At 41.5% G+C, this 20,437-nt stretch overlaps 1 protein-coding gene across 2 annotated transcripts in view; it reads left to right on the forward strand.

Annotated features, from left to right (window-relative positions):
• The window catches only part of SNX13 (sorting nexin 13), a 153,023-nt gene that overhangs the window by 33,445 nt on the left and 99,141 nt on the right, over positions 1-20,437 (forward strand). For both annotated transcript variants that reach the window (XM_065398804.1, XM_065398803.1), the window contains one exon: positions 9,837-9,949. In XM_065398804.1, the coding sequence (XP_065254876.1) occupies positions 9,837-9,949 (113 nt within the window). Of the gene's footprint in view, positions 1-9,836; positions 9,950-20,437 lie in introns of those variants that run through there.

Genomic DNA, 20,437 nt, shown 5'->3' on the forward strand with positions numbered 1-20,437 from the left:
GGTGTAAGGCATTGTGAGTCTCAAACTCGAGCCTGCAACAAACACCTCCACTCTGCCATCCATCAGCAGCAATAGCCAACTCTTGCTCCATTACCCACGACCTGCTGTGGACACAGTCTACGGGAAGTTCCTCCTCAAGGGGTCTGACAGACAGTAAGTAACCTCATGGCTCCTGATTGGCTCCCCGCCCTATATAAACCCAAAGGGTGTTCCAGGAAGAGACTAGTCAACAGCGTAAATGTCCTGTAGTTGCCATATCCATTCCTGCTTTCTGCTCTTTAACTCTGGGCTCTGACCTAAGTTTGATTTGGACCTCGGCTTCTAACTTGGACTCTGATCCTTGGTATTGATCCCAGGTTGGAACATGACTACAAACTTTTCTGCTACTCTTGGCCTCAGGTTTCACCCTGCTTTGACTCTTGGTCCCAACTGCCCTTGTCAGGATCCTGACACTCTGGGTGTCAGGATCCTTGGTCTTTTTTACTTGGGTCTAAGAGTAGAGTGTGGTGTTAGTAGCTAGGCAACATAGCTAATATATCTATGCTCCTGTGAAAGTTGTCTGTGGGGATCGGGATATAAAAGCATGAAACTGTTCCACCTGAGTGTCATGAAATAATGTGAAGGCTGAAGCTTTTGCAGTCTTCCCAAGACCAGTTGCAGTAGGGTCCAAAATCATATTATTTGTGAGGTGGCAACATTGTTAACTGCTTGGCTCGTTTTGAATATGGCAGACTCCCTATCCACTTACCTGTTTCTTTCCACACCTTCCAAACAAGCCTGTCTCTACCCTCAGAATCTGGAACTAGTGGAATTTGAGAGCTGGAACAAATAGCTGATGCTGCTGAGTCGTTCTCTCTTGAAGGAAGCAGGGCTTTCCTACAAAACTTCAGGTCCAACTGAATTTATGTAATTAAAAAATATGTAACTTGAAAAACACAGTTTCAAAATCGCTGCTTTATATGCCCCCTGTGTTCCTCTTTGTGCAGCTATTTAAAGAGAGGAAAGTTCCATTTCAGGGTGCACTTCTCACTTAATAAAGAATATATTCTTATAGTAGCAGAATATTCAGTAACCTAGTCTGCCATTTTTGTGTTTCAGTTTCAGAATTACCTACTCCCACTGATATGGAAAAATAAAAACTCCTGTCATGGGATTTATGCCATTCTAAAAATGTAACAAAAAATTCTATTTTTACATGTACATCTTAAAATATCCTTCCCTCTGAACTTGCTAGTTCAAAAATGTGGAAAACTAGCATGTTGCAGAAAAAAATATATGTTAAACATAATTGCTGATTTTTACTACTAACTTGTAACATGAATCATTCTTCAAATCCAGAAATTCTTATATTCAGCTTCTAATACAAGGAATATAATTTTCACAATGTACCTTTTTAAAAAGTTGGTGCATTTCCCTTAATAACCCTAAACTTTTGAAATATCCTTCTTTGCAATCTAGCTATTTGGAGGTTTCTGAGAAATTAAGTCTACCACTTTGCAGTGGTATGGAACAAGGTCTTAATGTGAGTATTTTATTCTGCTTTTATGAGAACAAAACAATAAAAAGGCACTTTATCCTAGGTGTCCATTGCCCTTCCAAATTTTTTAAAACTTAAAGATGAATCCAGGAGCAAACTCTGTGTAAAGCAATAACTAAACTTAGCAGTGGAAAATTGAGACATTACATCTGCTAAATATTGTCTTAAGCAACACTGCAAAACTCCCTACCCAAAACACTGTGTAAAAAGGTGTATTTTGCATTATGCTATGAAAATCAACAAATATGGGCTGTTTTGGAGCAGATTCTGAATGTATGGGTCCATCATGCTAGCATCTTCTTCCCTTTTTATTAAGGGAGTCTGGCTTGTGTACCTCTGCTGGTTTAACTGTGTCATTCTGGCACAGGAAAAGAGTCTCTTAAGAAGGTGTGCCCAAGGCCATTACGGGTTTCATACCATAGGCCATAACCATCAACTTAAATTCCACCTGGAAACCTGCAGACAGCCAATGCAAATTACGGTGCCCTTTTTAATAACAAGTTCATGGTGAGAGACCTTGCTTAACAAATGGTATAGAATGCACCAGCCCAGTCTTAGTTTCCAAATGAATTTAAGATGTAGCTCCCAATAGAGTGCATTGCAGCAATCCAGTTGTGTGGAGACAAAGGAATGAATCATGGTAGCAAGAGAGAAGGCCACAACCTCCTAGTCAGAAATTGGAATCTTTTTCCACCTAAATGACACCCCAGGCAGGATGCAAACCATACAAGCCTTTCATGGGCAAGAGGGAATCCATAAACAAGCTCTGCTATTATTCTCAAAAAGGGAAGTGGGCACAACCCCAACTTAATCAGTTTCATGAGACTTGCACCTGTATATCAAATGCTTTCCTTCAAAGGCTGGCTACCCAGTGTAAAAAGCACAGCCCTCCCCACCCACTAACCTCTCAGTGAGCATCTTAGTTTCATACTAGGAGAAAGTAGTACCAGTCACCATTCTTGTCCTTGAAAAAGAAACATGGAGTAATCTGACCAGGAGACAGAGCTGAACTATCAAGGAGTGCCTCTAAACAGCCCTGTCCTATCAGTCCTGTCCGTGCCAACCATTAACCTGGCCCGTCCCTTCTCCTGTCTATAGCAACTTTACCCTTATTTAGCTTATTCACTATGTGGAGGTGAGGGAAATAGGGGGGAAACAATTTATTGTTTCCCCTCCCTTACAAATTGCTGATGGAGCCAGTGGCAGGATGTGTATGTCTTCTGTAATTTTAGAAAGGAATTACTTATCTATAATTGCAAAACTGACCCATCTTCCTTCCCTGGAGAGCTGGATCATGCTATGTTCTTAAATTGGGACCCAGAAAAAGAAGAAACTATAGAACAATACAGAATTATGTGTAACTTTGAGCTATGTGGCAGAAATAATGTTTATGGAAACCCCCTTTCTGTAGCTGAGCTATGACTTTTTTCATGACTTTTTTTCATAATTTAGGTTTCAATCCCACAACCTCACTTGCATGCTTAATATTAAGCAAGTGAGTAATCCCACTGAACTGCTCAAATTAAGTGTGTTTGAGTTTTTGCGGGATTGAGGCCTAAATTATATGCTGGAGTCTAAGTAGCTTTCTATAGGAGTTACATGTCTACAAAAAAGGTACAGCAAAAATTCTCTCTTATTGAGATTGAGGGTATGTCTACACCGCAAATCCAAAAAAAACCCCCAAAAAACAAAACCACACCCTGAAGCAGCGAGTCTTAGAGCCTGGGTCAAATGACTTGGGCTAATGCTATGGAGCTAATAATAGCAGTGTAAATGTTCCCATTTGGGCTGGAGTCCAGGCTCTGAGACCTGGTGAGAAGGGAATCCTGGGTTCCAGCCTTAATGGGAATGTCTACACTGTTATTTTTAGCCCTGTCTCGTGAGCCCAAGTCAGTTTACCCGGGCTCTGAGATTTGCTGCTGCAGGGTTTTTTGCAGTGTAGATGTACCCCAAGACTCCTAGAGAAATGCCTCCACCTAACAACCAAAGCATACCCTCCTTTCCTCAGGGAATCAGTTCACAGGTCCCTCTAGAATGAATAATTTTCTCTTTAAAACTAAATATAGTAGAACTGGAAATATTTAAAAAAATCTGCAGAATTTTAAATTACTTTGATTATTTATAGTAACATTAGCAGAAATGTCCATCTTCAGCATTTGGGTCTGAGTTGGAAAATATTGACATTGGAATATTAGCTGCTTACGCTAAAGTAAATAGTTTTACAGCATTTTCTACTAAGCTATTTATGTGTTTGTGGCAAATTTTCCTGGAGTGTGACTCCTTATGCTAGCCCAGTAGAATTATGGACGTTCCTTGCTTTAACTCCGGGGTGACCAACCTGAACCTGAGAAGGAGCCAGAATTTATCAATGTACATTGCCAAAGAGCCACAGTAATACGTCAGCAGCTCCCTCCCAGCGCCTCCCACCCACCTGCAGCCCCGCCGATCAGCACCCCCCGCCTTCCTCCCCGCATCTCCCGATCAGCTGTTTCATGGTGTGCAGGAGGCTCTGTGGAGGGTAGGGAGGAGCGAGGGCACTGCAGGCTGAGGAGAGGGGGCGGGAAGGGGTGAAGTGGGGGCAGGGCCTGTGGCAGAGCCAGGGGTTGAGCAGTGAGCACCCCCTGGCACATTGGAAAGTTGGTGACTGTAGCTCCAGCCCCGGAGTCGGTGCCTATCGAAGGAGCCGCATATTAACTTCTGAAGAGCCTCATTTGGCTCCGGAGCCACAGGTTGGCCACCCCTGCATTAACTCTTAAAATTTCAGTAGCTAATATATAAATTAAAAAAAAAAAAGATGTAGCTGTGAGTCTTAATTGCTGCAAACTTTGTCTAAAATTGTTCTTGGGAATTCCATTATCAAGAAGCCTAAATAATACCTTTCTAAAGAGTAGCTTTTTTGAGTAGCTAGAAAACAATAGGATTATGTACCATTTCATAAAGTATAGAAGAATTTGGGTGAATATCTCAGCTAAAATTAATACAGTAGTACCAAGTAGTGAGAGAGCTATACAATTGGGTCAGTTAAATTTTAGTCTTAAGAAAGCTGATTAAAATGCCTAATGAGATTTGACTCTCTTTGCAGCTGTATGCTAAATTACCAAAAATGGTATGGGGTAGAGAAGTTCACTGTTCTGGATACCCAGAAAGTTTTGAGGGAGGTGTATTTGATAATTATAGAGAAAGTCTCTTATCTTCTCAATGTGAAGTTTCCCCTCAGACTTCTAAGATTAGATCTTGCGATACACGTTTAATAAAGCCTCAGTATAAGCATTCTGTATGACTTCAAAAATTATAGAGAAAATCTAGTGTGATTTTTGTATTTATAAATTTTGGTCCCCATATACCCTGACTTCCATCTGTCGTGTCTTTCCTTGCCCTCTCTTGTTGTTGCTTAGACTGTAAACTATTTGGAGTAGGGGCCATGTCTGTTTTCTAGTTATGGCACCTAGCACGCTTTTGAGGAAACAGTGAATACATTTCCTTTTCTGTAAACTTGGGGAGTACCTAGAATTGGAGGAACCTTGTCTTGTCATATTGAGTAATGGAAACTTTTGTTTTTGTGCTCTTATTTTTAAGACATTTATTTATCACTTTGCTGCTAGGCCATAATGTTTTGCCCAAAGAGAAAACAATTACATCTTGAACTGATTTGGCTAGAAGAAGATTCCATGATTAGTTAGCATCAGTGCCCTATGTATTATGTGGCCAGGAAATCTATTTCTTGTCACAGAACTGTTCTGTTCTTCAAAATTTGAACTGTCATATTTTTGTGAAATATGATGATGATACCACTGAAAACATGTACAGGAAGATATACAGGAATAATCTGTACAGAAATAATGAGTAGAAGAGGCAACCAAATGCTCAAGTCTGTAGGTGACTAAAGTTGAGAATATTGGCCAGTGTTTTTTATCCCACAATCCCAAACTCTCTGTTAGTCTGCCAAAGGCCCCAATTCCAAAATGTGGCAACTTCCATGCAAAAATATGAGGTGTATTGAAATATGATGACAGTGTAAAAGAGAATTTAATATAAGTGAAAGTAATACAGGAAGAAATTAACAAACCTCTATTTTTAATTAAGTGAAGCTGTTGTAAAATTTCCAGACTGCTGCGTCTGTGATACAAAATTTTGGTCCACCTTGCTATGGTGCACACAGGAGCTTGCTTATAATAAGGGCCACTGGAAATGCCAACTTTTAGGGTGGCAGAGATCTTTGGTATTTGTTATTTTCTGCAGAATTTAAGCTTTTGTAAAAGATTCTAGTCTCCTGACACAAGACATGCTGCAAGGTGAGAACTGCAGAAGAATTGAAGAATGTTTTTTCATTAGAAAACATTGGAAAAAGCAGTGGTTTTGAAATTGTAGATTAATAACCAGAAAAAAGTTATGTTTCAAGTTGATCTGACTGGGAGCTGGAATTGTGGATTTTTCATGATAAAAAGATGTGTGTATGGTCCGAAGAGTCAAGAGGAGAATGAGCGATAAAATAGCTTGTCATTTTCTGTGACAAGGATAACTTCATTTAGTAAGGTCAAAGCAGTTCACAGCCAAAAAAAATCTCTAGCGGTTTCAATTTTCAGCTACTAGATTTTGAATTGTATTAATGTTTTAATTAATATTTATCTATAAAAATCTCTGATGTTAGAAGGAAAAATGTCTTCCAACTCTTGAGCTCCCCCTGCTCTCCCCTCTGCAAATGACTGCATTTTACTATGGATATTGGGGCACTTATTTAGGGGACTAGCCTCTCTCTTGGGAAGAAACAAGTAATTTTAATCAATAGGAAAGCAGGACTTCACTCTTAACATTCCAATAGGATTTAGAATCACATATAATTCTTCATATCTTATGATAGGATATATTTCTGGGTGAGTAGGTGTGTCTCAATCTGAGAGGTGAAAATGTTTTATTTTCCCCCCCAGAAAGGCACAGAGGCCACTTTATTGTATCTGTTCCCTTGGGTCATATGGCTTTTGCCTATCCTAAGGGTCTAAATACCTTTTCTAGAAAGTGAGCTTTCTGACTTACATGCATAAAGTCGAAGCCAAAGTGTGTAAGCTCTGAATATTCTAATCACTCCTTTCAGAGAATAAGAATTAAAGGTAGACTTTTCATCACTTTCCGAGGAGAGCTGGCTGACAACATAGTGCTGGATCTCCTTTTGTTTTACAACTGTCAAACCACATTAGAAGACAAGTACATTAAATACTTAATATTATTCTTCCACGTAAGCAATTGCTGGAATTCCCACAGGGATGTTATTTAATAACTAGTAGGAGAGGTGGTAAATTACACACACTCTGAGTTGTAGTCCACACCAAGAAAAAAATTTGAGAACCCCTCAGTATTGCAGAACTCTTGGAAGGCCTCTAAATTCTTGCCTGTATTAATTTATTTCATGCTTGGGATCAGGTTAAAGCATTCTTTCCATATTCCGCTGTAGACTGGACTGAACTATGCTTTAACTGTGTTCATAGGCCATGTTGCAGCATTGCAAAAGTCATGACTCGTGTAGTACAGTTTGTAGAGTCTTGTGCGGATACAAAAATTTGTATCCACATCCGATCCACTTAAATTAGCTGCAGATATCAGCAGATTTGCAGGGCTCTACATAAGAGTTCCACATGTCACCATGCAACAGTGATGCAGAGTTGTGGCAAACCCCCAACTGTCTCTCCTTCCCCCCGCCCCCATTTCTCCACAGAGACCTCCCGCTGTACCTCCTTCCCTGTTCCGGGCAGGGAGGCTTCATCCTGGGCCATTTTGTATTGGTCTCTAGTTTAGTATAATTCCTTCTGTCTAAATGAAGGAGCAGCACTTATTGGCTATGGAAGGTAGTGCACAAGTGGAAAGATGGTTATTGTGTGACCTGAGCATATACTTACTGTGACACAGACTTCTTGGCAAAAGACTCGCACCTCAGACCTGACAAACTTACTGAGCTAAACATATTTTGCGAAATATGTATCCATAAGGTATCTACAGAAAGCTCGTAACTTGTAATGATTCATAACTATCATTGTTATGATTGTTATGGTGTGGGAGGGGGCAGGGGGTTCAGGGATGGGGTGAGGTGGGCTCTGGGTGGCACTTACCTGGGGGGCTTCCCGGAAGCGGTGACATTCCCCTCGCTTAGCTGATAGGCGGAGGCATGGCCAGGCAGCTCTGCATGCTGCCTCCGCCTTCAGGCACCGCCCCTGCAGCTCCCATTGGCAGTGGGAGCTCCATCGGCCAATGGGAGCTTCAAAGCCAGCGCTCTGGGTAGAGGCAGCATGTAGAGCTGCCTGGCCATGCGTCTGCCTAGCAGCTGAGCAAGGAGGATGTTGCCGCTTCTGGGGAGCCACCAGGTAAGCGCCACTCTGCCGTGCCCCAACCCCCTCCCACACCCAAACTCTGCTGCAGGGAGTGCAGGGGCACGCTGGGCCGAGACTGCCCCAGCAGCAGCTGGTGCGCCTGGCGCAGGGGTTGCTGGAGCTGCCCCTGAGCCAGTCACACTGGCCGCTGCAGAAGTCACGGAGGTCACGGGAAGTCACAGACTCCGTGACCTCCATGACAAACTCGCAGCCTTATTATAACAGATAGCAAACAGATCAAAGCAGATGACGTTAGTAAATAAAACCGTAAACTCATCTTAACACACTAAATGGGTAGGATCTGAATTAGCAAATTCTCACCTTGAGTGGTAAACAGGCTGGCAGATTCTTTAGGCACAAGTTGCCTTGGCTTTCCCAGGTTTTCATACACTAGCTAAAAATCCCTTTAGCTTGGGACCATCACTTCCCACAGTTCAGTCTTTGTCCCTCAGGTGTTTCCAGGTGTGTTGTAGGGAAAGTGAGGTGCCATCATGATGTGATTGTCCCTCTTTTATATCTTCTTCCCAGTTGCTGGAAAGCTCTTTTGCTGTGACCTGGGTCAAACAGTTCCCATTGTGTAGTGCTATCTCTGAGAGGTTTCTATTGTACAAAGTTCCTGGGGTAATCCTTGTGCTTGTGTATATTTTCTCAATGAGCTGTTAACATTGTTTGGCCTTTTTACTGTTGTACCTGAAAGTCTCCTTGTGGGTGTTTTTCAACCTCACAACATGTTTTAGTAACACATACACAGCCAAACTTCATAACTTCACATACAATGATAGCACATACAATCCAGTGAGATATTATTGTCTAGCAGATCAAGACTTTTAGAATGATACTTCACAAGGCATACTTCGTACAAAACATATCCTAATTACATGACAGTGGTGATTATTGGGGTGCCAGGGTGTCACAAGGGTTTTTTTCTCATGAGTTTGGATCCTGGTTCCTGTGAAGCCAGCCAGCTCTGCAACAGATTGAACTTTATGCGTGTCTCGGGGGGGGAGAGGCTCACTTTATTAGATGGGGAAATTAACTATTAATAAATGTAGATCCAGGTTTGCATTTTATTATTTGGTTTTGTATTATGACCATTTGTTTCCACTGCACTCTCTTGTTTCCAATTAACTCGCCATTCTTTCTTAAATAAACCCACTCTTGTTTTATTATAAGTGCTCACAAGTGCTGTGTGATTTTACAGAAGCAGTGATTTAAGGAAAACTCTGGTGTACACTGCTCCTTTTGGGGTAGGAGGATCTGGGATTTCTGAGTAGCCAGTGTTTGGCTGGAGATCACAGAAGAACACTTCAAAGAGACTCAGGGACTGGAGTGCACCTATTTTTAATCTGCAAGACGAAGACAGAGCTGGCATAGCCTGGAGGAGAGAGCATGAGTGGCTAATATCCAGCCACCATGGCCAAGGCTTCCTATTGCTGGAGGAAGGGGGTGACTCACAGTCCTGGGTTACCAGAGAACCATCACGCTTCCCTTCTCCAGAAAGTCTGAGATGCATCAAAAGAGGTGTAAAGACTGTAACAGAGGAGGAAGTAGAAAGTTACATGAAAATAAGAGGACCCAAGGAAGAGAAGTGCACAAATGCATAATTAGAGTAGGGGTGACAGTGTGTAAAGGAGGGTAGGATGTGTAATATTTAATTTTTGCATGAAAGGGAGAATTAGTAGCTGAAAGAATTGTGCAATCTGATTGTTGCTTAAATGGGATTGTTAGCCCAAATATATTCAATGATAAAAACATCCTTTCTGATACTTTGGAACCTCTTCTCTTTATGTAAAATAAAACTAAAACTCTGAAAACTAAATCAAAATGGGCAATCATTATGATATCTTTTAAGACATTACAAATATGTTAAATTTAATTTACTAAAAATTCTCCAAAATGTACAAATATTACATTAATTATTCCTGTTCTGTTTTTTATTTCAGACCAGTCTTTCCATATGGGGATGGGGAAGCCTTGGTGTTGTGCTCTTTCTAGTAACTTTTGGACCCTTTGCTATATTTTACTTTGCGTTTTATATCCTCTGCTTTGTGGGTGGGTAAGTATACTCTACTGTGGATTATAGTGTATTTTGTAAGTTTAATTTACCATTAAAAAAGAACACGAGAACTAAAACTGAGAAAAAGGGTAGAAGTACACCAATAGGAAGCTATCAAGACATGAAGCATATCCTACATTTTCTCAGATGCTTCATGTGTTCACAGCAGAGTACATTTCTTTGATCTAGCATTTTTTCTTTGGCTAATGCAAAAAGTATCCTACTTCTCTTATTAAATAAGTGAAGAAAATAAAATTATCCTCAGCTTGCTGCTTTCTTATTTACTTTATTACAGTATTTTACATGTTAAGTAACAATTAATCAGACAAGGTAATATTTATTTCCCTTCTTGAAAATTTCTGTACAAACTACTATGAAAAAGGGAAGTTGGAAATAAAACAAACAGAACTTTATTATCCACTGAATGGTGCTTATTTCAATATCTCCACCCAAGTTTGAGCAGTAACCATTTTTTTCCTGACTCATGACTTGTCATATTGATTTCTTACATTTTAGCAATAAACTGAAAATAAATAGGCATGCAATGACTGACTTTACTATCTTCAGTTGATCATTACCTTCAATTACTGTACTGATTACTTGGCCAAGAACCAGGAGATAACTGTACTTTGTCCATTTTCCTTATCAAAATCCCATTTCCCTGTTTTCTTATGTATATGCTAGTTAACTGTTTGAATGTCAGTCTTCCTTGGCAACCACACTTTCAGCTGCATATCCAAAGAGATGGCATGAGGGTGTAATTTTGTCTGAGGAAAGAGCAGGTGATATTTTAGTTGTGTTTAGCTCCAGTATTATAGCAGCACTACAGCGTGTGATATAATTAAGGTTGCAGTTTGTTTTTATTTCTATCCTTGTATGTAAACCAAAATTATATTATTTGTTGTTAATGTATATCTTTACATAATACGTGTTGTGGGAGTAACCTTATCTGTTGTAAACAGCCAGGCAATTCCCCCTTCCTTTTTCAATTTAAGATGTTGCATTAGTGCTATATATTTTTTGGGCTTCAGTATGTATTGAGTTTTAGTCTGCTTAGCATATTATCAACTCTAGTAATCTCTCTGCAGGATGCTATGCTAGTAGGTTATATTGACAGGTGTAGTAGCTTCCAAGAGGGTGCTTCGTGGCTAGAGTAGTTAAAAGTAGGGCACAGTATTTCTCATAACCATTTTGGAGTCTAGACTCTCTGAGAGCCCATAAGGGTCAGTTTTATGGAGTTGTACAACCTGGTTAAAACTGAATTATTCACAGCAAACACATCCCTAGAAGGAGTGGGATTTTAGACATGTATGGCTAGGGTATTTTTTATTGGTACTTCCAGTTGAGCGCTGATGTAAAGAAGCTAATACTTTTAAGTTTTGTTATGGGTTCACTGCTCAATGCGTCAGATGATCTGAAAAGTTCTTTGTCCAGCTATACCGAAAGGAGGACAGGAGACACTTGATATGGTTTTAATGAGGCCTCAACTCTACTATTAGATATCTGGGACAAACTGGCAGATAAAAGTGTACCTGAGGGGCTTCTGCCAGCCGCCCCTCTTTTCCATCCAGGTCCCCCAGCCAACCCATTGCTGGGACCTTACCATCCCCCTCCCCCATACAAAAGTTAAGGTAGGCTATAAGGAAGGAGGGTTGGCTCCCTGCCAAACCATTCATAGGAGCCCCAAATCTCCCCCCATTCCGTTCCTTTATCCAACGCCTCCTTTTTAAGTCTTTTACCAAGGCATTTATCCACTCATTGTATACCTTTCCTATGGAGTACCTGCACTGAATATTCACTCCATGCTTATATAATAAGTTGTGACATATAGCCTAACTCCCTTCATGCCTCACATCAGCAAAGCCCTCCCTGAACCTGCTGTTGGGCAGGTGAACCACTCCCCACCCCCCCTCAAGGCCAATCTGGTGGTGAGAGAAAAATTCCTTCCAGCCCCCTTAAAAAGGGGTGGCTAGAGTAATGCCCCCTGTAGAGCACTGTTCCCTTTCCTTTGGTCAGCTTGAAAACATCCTCCCCCTTAAAGGTACGGTGCGGTCAATATCTTAAATCTATTGTCTTATCAATATTAAGGATGTTGATCCAATGAGTATGTGTTTTCCTGTGGGCCAGTACTTCTTAAAGTGCTGTATGGCTCCTTCACTTGAGTAATTTATCAATATTTTGAGGTAGCATGTCTTTGCTTTTGACAACTTTGTCTTTGAATGTTTGAAATCATGTATGTGCCAGCTTTCCCCTTACCACTGATAAGGTGAGCACAAAATGTGTAAACTAGTTCATTTAAAAAATCTACTTGCAGCACGTTAAGAGTTCTTTCATTCATTACCACTTCCTTATTACAATGTAGTCTAAGAAATTCCCATAAATTCTATTGGAAACTGCACTAATCTCTAGTTTGTGTTCAATTTCTGCTCCCAGGCTGAATTGCTTGGCTTGTCAAACCTATCAGACTGAGGAACCAAAGACAGCTCCTCATGTAGTCAATTTACCATCTTTGATTACTCATTATTATAGGTAGCTTGGCTGCTACATCTTGTCCATTTCACCAAGCCTCATCAATATCCACCTTAAGCTAATTTAATTTTATGGTAATATACTCTATACCGTTGTAGCAGATTTTCAAGCCATCCTCCTGTTACTTATTTATTGATGTTGGTAGATGTTAAATCTCAAGTGGAATGTTATTACTTTGAATTTAATGTGCATGAGGTTTCCTGCCTTCCTTCCTCCCTATCACTACTTAGTGCTGTTAATCTTTTCAGGAGCATGATACTTGCTTAATCTAAACTGTATCAATGTGTGAGGAACAGAGCTATGTATACGGAACAGGTGAAGCTAGGTTGTATCTGAATTGTTCCTGTCTGCATTTTCTTCACTAATTGATCTGTCACGTTAATCTGATACAAATTATGTAAGATTCCAAATACTCTTCCTCTGATACAAAGGTATGTAAGTACTTGTCATGATTCATTAAAGCAAACAAAGTTTTAAGCTGATGTTTAAGGTAAATTACTTGTCTATACTTAGCAATTAAATAATATGCTGTGTAGCATATCTACCTTCATACCAGAAAGAAACAAACCTTAATACTTTGGGAGGACTCCCTACACCCAATTCATCTTTATCATCCTGAACAAAACACATAGCACTCAACAGTTTTGGGTATGGATCGTTGCTTGATACCTGTATATTTATATCTGTGTGTTTTCCTATTTGGCATGCACAGTCTTACCAGTTTGTATCGTTTTTTCCTCACCAGTATTTCAAAGCCTATATATTTAAGCAGTACTATTATTTATTTTATGTATTCATGTCCCATTAATGTTGATACCAGAACAGTATCAATCTTTGTCTATTTCTTCATTGTATATGCTAGTTAAACAAAAATGCTTTGTTAAATCATATGGAAATAGTTTCCTTTTAAATGTGATAGATATACTCTAGCTAACTGCACATTTTATTTTATTTTAGTATGCTGAAGTAAGCTTACAACCGTTGTTCTTCAGCACATGTGTGGAATGATATTGCATAGCTATAAGTCTGAAGTCTAAAATCCTTTTCTGCTTGATATTTATTTTTTTATTTGGAGACTGATTTACAAACATTTAGCTTTTTTTTTGTAGTACATCTCTTCATCAATTCAGGATCAGGTAAGCTATCACATTAGGGAATTTGGCATTTCCAGAAGCAAGAGGCAAAATATTGGTATCATTTATGCAAGTTATATAACATAAAACCATAGAACATCTCAGTTTCCATGAAATATTTTTTGCCTCTACTTCAAGTATTGATAACTCCTTTGACCTGTGTGCTGGACCCTAATTCTACCACCTCCCCTTTCTTTGAACAACATGTGAACATCTTTACTCCTGGGGGAATTGTGTCACTGCACAAACACAGAATTAATGTCCCTGCATATTCTCTCCCCCCCGCCCCTCCCCGGCAGAATAATTGATTCTGACAGGCAGGTAAAGGGAAGCCGTGAGAGGGGTCATGCTGTAATTAAACCTTTTGCCCACCAGGGGCTGGTGTGGTGCCAGAAGAGAGAGCAGCTGGCTCAGGGGCTGGAGCATCCAGCTGCGGCGAGGGAGGGGGCAGAGGCTACCTTTCTCAGATTTAGGTGAGGAGGCATAGGATATGGGGGGGATGAACAGAGCGGGGCACACGGGGTTGCAGAGGCTACCTTTCTCAGATTTAGGTGAGGAGGCATAGGATATGGGGGGGATGAACAGAGCGGGGCACACGGGGTTGCTGGGAAGTCACAGACGGGGCTTCAGAAGGGCTAGTGAAGGAATGACAGACTGGGGAGGGGGCATATGAGCTAGTGACAATATTGAGCCAGCGGCTGAATGGGATTTGGGGGTGCAGGGCCACATGGGGATAAGAGAATGGGAGTGCAGGGCGATATGGGGATATGTGCAGATGTGCCTGAATGGGAAAGGCAGAGGTCAGCCAGGATCTGCATGCAGGAGGCTCCCCAGCTCCCTAACAATGCCTCCTCACCCCCCAAATAAAACCTGTCCCATACTTCTGCCACCCACACCCAACAGCCCTCCTAGTTCACGCCCAGGCTCCTTCCCAGCAATTTACTTCCCTCTCATACAGTTCCTCCATTACCCCTGACTCCCTTAAGCCTTTGGACTGCTTCTGAGGGGTGCAGGAAATACATTTCTGTATTTTAGTTTATATAAATTAATACTCAGAGTTCTATATTAGTATGCCTAGTAAGGAATCTATTTGTCAAAAAACATTTTCTGAATCTTTTTTGTTGTCTGTGTTGTTACAGACGTGCTTGCTGACAGGTACGTTGAAATAAATTACCAAAATAATTGAAATTGGTGTGATTATGTTGTTGTTTTGAAAAAATATGCAGAATTTTGCAGAGTTTTAAAATATTGTGCACACAAATTTTAATTTTTTGGTGCAGAATTTCCCCAGGAGTAACATCTTTCATCATTTTTTTTTTTCCTTTGGATCCTAAGTGGTGCTAGGCAAAATGGCAGTTATTTGCTGGAATTGAATTTTAATTGTGTAGCCATAGAGAATAGGCTTTGAAGGTAACATCTTAGATTTCTTTTGCTCACGTGCTTAGACCATCTGACTCTTATTTTGTGGCTGCAGGAAATGTCTTCTGGCCTGTTATGCCTACCTATCAATATCTTATCAATGTGTCCCTTTTTGTTGCTGGGATCTTAAATTACAACTGTTTGCCTACGTTTTTAGATGCAGCCCAAATTGGGAATGATGCTGAAGGTGCTTTTGATCCTTAAATAGTCTTAATTTGTTGCTATCACCTTTAGGGCTATAATTCCTTGAGAGAGAATAGTCCAGATAAATCTGGAGCTAGATGGATGAGAACTTCAGCTCCCATCACTATTCTGTTTTAAACAGTTGCCTTTTTGACAGTGTTACAACTCTCTAATACTTTTGGTCTCCCCCTTTGTATTCATCAGTGTGTCTTCTACGGTGCCTGTTAAGGAATTGAGGCAAACATTACTTTTTACTAGGGCTACCATATGTCCGGATTTCCCCGGACATGTCCAGCTTTTCGGTCTATAAATAGCCGTCCGGGGGGGATTTTTAAAAATCTAAAAATGTCCGGGATTTCCCCCCGGTCGGCTATTTATAGACAGAAAACCGGCGGCCAAGCGCCGCTGGGCACCCAAAGCCCCTTCCCGGCTCCCCCCATCCCCTGCAGCCTTACCATGCTGTCCGGACTGCAGCTGTCTTCCCCCTCCTCCACTCCCCTGAATGCTCCGCCCACCTGCTCCTCCCCCTCCCCTGCTTCCCGCGAATCAGATCTTCGCGGGAAGTCTGAAAAGAAGCAGGGGCAAGTGGGAGGCAGCAGCAGGTAAGCTGGGGCGGGGGGGCGCGAGGAGGAGAGCTCTGGGGAGGCATGGCCTGAGCCGAGCAGCGCCCGGCGGCCCCAGCGGCTCCGGCCCAGCTCGGGCCCCAGCGGCTCTGGCCCCGGTTCCGGCCCCAGGGCGGCGACCCCGGTTCCGGCCAAGCGTGCCAGCCCGGCGCCGGCCGAGCACCCCGGGCCCGGCCCGGCTCGGGCCCCAGCAGCGCCGGCCCGGGGCCCGGCCCGGCTCGGGCCCCAGCAGCGCCGGCCCGGGGCCCGGCCCGGCTCGGGCCCCAGCAGCGCCGGCCCGGGGCCCGGCCCGGCTCGGGCCCCAGCAGCGCCGGCCCGGGTTCCGGCCCGGCTCGGGCCCCAGCAGCACCGGCCCGGCTCGGGCCCCAGCAGCGCCGGCCCGGGTTCCGGCCCGGCTCGGGCCCCAGCAGCGCCGGCCCGGCTCGGGCCCCAGCAGCGCCGGCCCGGCTCGGGCCCCAGCAGCGCCGGCCCGGCTCGGGCCCCAGCAGCGCCGGCCCGGCTCGGGCCCCAGCAGCGCCGGCCCGGCTCGGGCCCCAGCAGCGCCGGCCCGGCTCGGGCCCCAGCAGCGCCGGCCCGGCCCCCGGCCCGGCTCGGGCCCCAGCAGCGCCGGCCCGGGTTCCAGCCGAGCGCGCTGGCCGAGCATCTCCGGCCCGGCCCCAAGCCCCACAACCCCGGGGTCGAAGCAGGCAGGTAGCAGAGGGGTTTGGATGGGTCAGGAGTTCTGGGGGTCCTGTCAGGGGGTGTGGCGTAGTTGGATAGGGCATGGGAGTCCCTGGGGGTCTGTCTGGGGGCGGGGGTGTGAATATGGGGTGGGGGTGTGGATAAGGGTCGGGGCAGTCAGGGGACAGGTAGGGTCGTAGGGGGTTTTCAGGAGGGGGCAGTCAGGGGACAAGAAGCAGGGCGGGGTTGGGGGTTCTGAGGGGGGCAATCAGGCGGTGGGAAGTGGGAGGGAGTGGATGAGGGCAGGGGCGGGGCTAGAGCGGGGCTCCTCCCCCCCCCAGTGTCCTCTTTTTTGCTTGTGGAAATACGGTAACCCTATTTTTACAGTGCATCAGTTAGTGTCCTTTTTAACTTTTATGTAAAAAGATGGCTGCTTCATATTGATAAAAGGTTGAAATTATCAGTCTGCATCTTTAGTAACACAATGTGGGCACTTTTGGACACCATTTGCTGTCCCCAGCTAGGTGGGCATGTGAACCTCTACCTTTGCTGTTAAGCTTCAAACTGCTGTGGAATGGATGAGTTCCCTTCTCTGTTTATGGCATATTGATGTTGAAAAGAAAAGACAAAAACCGCAGTTACCAATAGTTTGTGGTACAAATGCTCTTTCATAATCCTTATTTTCCAGTCTATTGCCCACATGCCTCTCTCATGCTTGAAGTTTTTAACTGGGAAGTGCATTCAACTTAGTCACATAGGAGTTGTCTTATTGGATCAGGCCAGTGGTCTTCGTAGTCTGACATTTTGACTGCCACAGGCAGTTGCCAATACTTGATGCATCAGAAAAAGATAAGAATGCACATCGGTGTGCACCTAATAGGTTTATTCAACACTTCATGTAGGTGTGAATAGACATGATTTCTTTCCAATTCTTTATCTCATTTTCCTGAAGTTTGAGATTTTAGCTATATATATGATCTTAACTTCTAGAAATGAGTGATAAGAGTATGTTTGGATGAGTAACTACAGTCTACTGCATCCTCCTTCTGGTACAGTACGTAGGGCCAAATTCTCTAAAGCAGTGCCTTAACTTCTGAGAAAAAGAAACTACAAATTTACCTGAAGATCAGTATAAAAAAATAAACGAGGGGTGGTTATTACTCTCTGTGTATATAGCAGCTTTCATCTGTGAGGATCTCAAAATTCCATTACAAAAGTTTATAATTATCCTTAGGTGCCTGTAAATTCAGAAATATTCAAGCAATCTATATTTGCTGCTAAAGTTTTTAAAGAAAGGCAGGCCACTGAACTAGTAGAATTCAGTGGCCAAGCACATGGAACCAGAGTTTCTTTAAGTGCTAACCCAGTTTTTGACAACAGTTTCCTCTTCTGCGGGTGCATAGAGAACACATGGTCTTCATTTCAGTTTATTCACCTAGTTCAGTGACAAGTTCATTCAAAGTTGAGTAACTGTTTGGAATAGAAAAAATAGAAAAGCTTGTTTTCCTCTTCTAATGTATGAATAAAAACTTTGTGAGAGATGATATCTACTAGTTTTAATATCTTGAAGGACATGGTGACCAGAAACAGTCTGTTCAATTTACTAAATACTTCCCTTGTTTTAATAAATCGGTTAGTTTCAAATACAAAAAATGCTTTGCATTTAACTTCTTTCTCCCTTATGTATCCCAGTACATTTATGGTAGTTTTAATAGATAAAACTTACGTTAAAATGCTGTATTTTTTACATTTTAATTGAATTCCAATTTCCATCCAAATGCAGCTTGATACAATTACAAATAAAAGATTGATAAATGCATCATTCACCATTTCTATCGTAATAAAAAAAGTAAAAATTAAGGATTTGAATAAGTGTAAATCAAGCTATATAATTGCTTAAATAAATGGGTTAATATATAGTGGATCATCTTGGTTAACAAAAAGTAATACCAATTTATACTAGCCAGTGAGAAGCCAATCTTTCTTTAGGAAAATAATTAAAAAGTACAATGAAAAACAAGATTAAAATCAGTTATTAAATCAAGGTTTTCTACTTGCTGATTTAAATCATGATTAAAATCACTTTGATTTAAATTAATCTACCCTGCTTAAAACATGTAGTATTTCTGGGTTTAAAAATTATTATTTATGGTAACAAAGTTGCTCAGAGGATATTTTTAATTATAAAATGGTATTAACGCTTTTTTCAGTTTGAAAATATCATGATAGTCATATGATCTTAGTAGCTTACTTTAATGTGTCATCTTGGATTTTCTAACAGATTTGAAACAGAGCTATAATATATGTATTTTGTCGGTTACTTCCATGCATGGAAAACTGTTAATTTTGATTCTCTTTTCATACAGTATAACAGAGAAATTGGTTATTTTTGATGTTAAAACTAGTTTATCATGCATAAAACCTTATATGCATCATCTTTAAAAAAACTAGTTGGTTCCCTTCCTTTATAAAATGTTGCTTTAAAATTAATATCTGCAAATATGCTTTTTGGAGAGAGGATTGATGATGGATAACTGATTAATCATGATTAGCAAAAGTTGTCTGTTTATATAGTTACCATTTCAGTTATGCTGTGAAATTTATTTTTGGGAAATTGTTTTAAGATAGTCTAACAAATTTGGGAAGGTGCTAAGAAAGATATTTCAACTGTTAATTATGCTAATTGTCATTGACAGTGGCTGTAAAGTACAGTTCTCTGAAACTATCTCTGCATGAAGAAAGCAAGGCACTGTAGAGCTCAGGTTTTTTTTTTTATTGGCCCTCAATGACTTCCATATCAAATATGCTTTCTTTGGGAGTAAAAAGATATGTTCTAACTGCCAGTGCTGCTAACTCCACCTGGGATCTATAAATCAAGCTATGTACTGCCCCCCACCCCTTGTATCATCTACAATAATAAAGGTTCTGCATTGCCAAATATCCATAGTTATGCTGTGCAACTGTGTTGTCCTCCATGACTTTTCACAAGTGTAACTGATTGGAACTTAGTAAATCATCATATTGATGATCTGCAAAAAGGGATAGAATCAGTCTCCCTGCTTCTTAGTTGTATTGTTTCTGGAGTGCTTGCAGGAGGAAAAAGCCTTACAGTTTTGGGATTAGAACCTGCAAATAGATCTGTTTCAGTGTACTCATGTGTTCAGACAGATCCATTTGTACTAATCAGCCCCTATTTTATTCATAAAAGTAAGCATACCATATATGACCGAGCAGATCTGTTCAATAATAGTATACTATTTTTTATAGTTACATTTCAGTGTAGAGCAGCAGTTCAGGTTGTCCATATGGCCATTAAAAGCCTCCAACTAGTTTACCTGAAATTTTCAATTTGCCATTAAACCTCTGTGTGTATGACTAACATGAGCAATAAGAACTTTCACCTTCTCATTCTCCTCCAGCATAATTATTTTTCAAAGGCTGCTTTTTATTATTTCACCCATTCCGAAGTGGAAAGAGAACATACAATACAGCTTTTTGGGTTTCATCCACTTCCTATCAAAAGCAGCAGTGTTTGTCTTTCTGCTATCATCCACCAGGGTTAAATAGTTGATTCGTCATAAAAAGCAATTGAATTTGTCATAATCACAACTGAAACCATTATTTTTTTCCCTGCGGTCTTCATTTTTACCAGGATGAAAATGTGCAGTAATAAAATTAGTTGCACTCCTATTCATCTTATTGTAGAAGCTCAAGAAGAGCCAAAAGTTAATTTCTGATAAAATCCCCTTTTCTGCCAACCCCTCAAAAAAGCTCTACAGTGTTCCTTTCATTGATTAAATTGTATATTTAAATAAAAAGAATAGTAATAAAACCACTTGCTTACTAAATTCTTTCAATATCACCTCAGGCTTTTAACTTAGCTTTCTGTTCTTACCCAAGCTACCTGATAAGTCTACTTGTTTGACCTTACATCTTATCTT

This window comes from Emys orbicularis, chromosome 2 (assembly GCF_028017835.1).
Source record: "Emys orbicularis isolate rEmyOrb1 chromosome 2, rEmyOrb1.hap1, whole genome shotgun sequence".
NCBI classification, from domain to species: Eukaryota; Metazoa; Chordata; order Testudines; family Emydidae; genus Emys; species Emys orbicularis.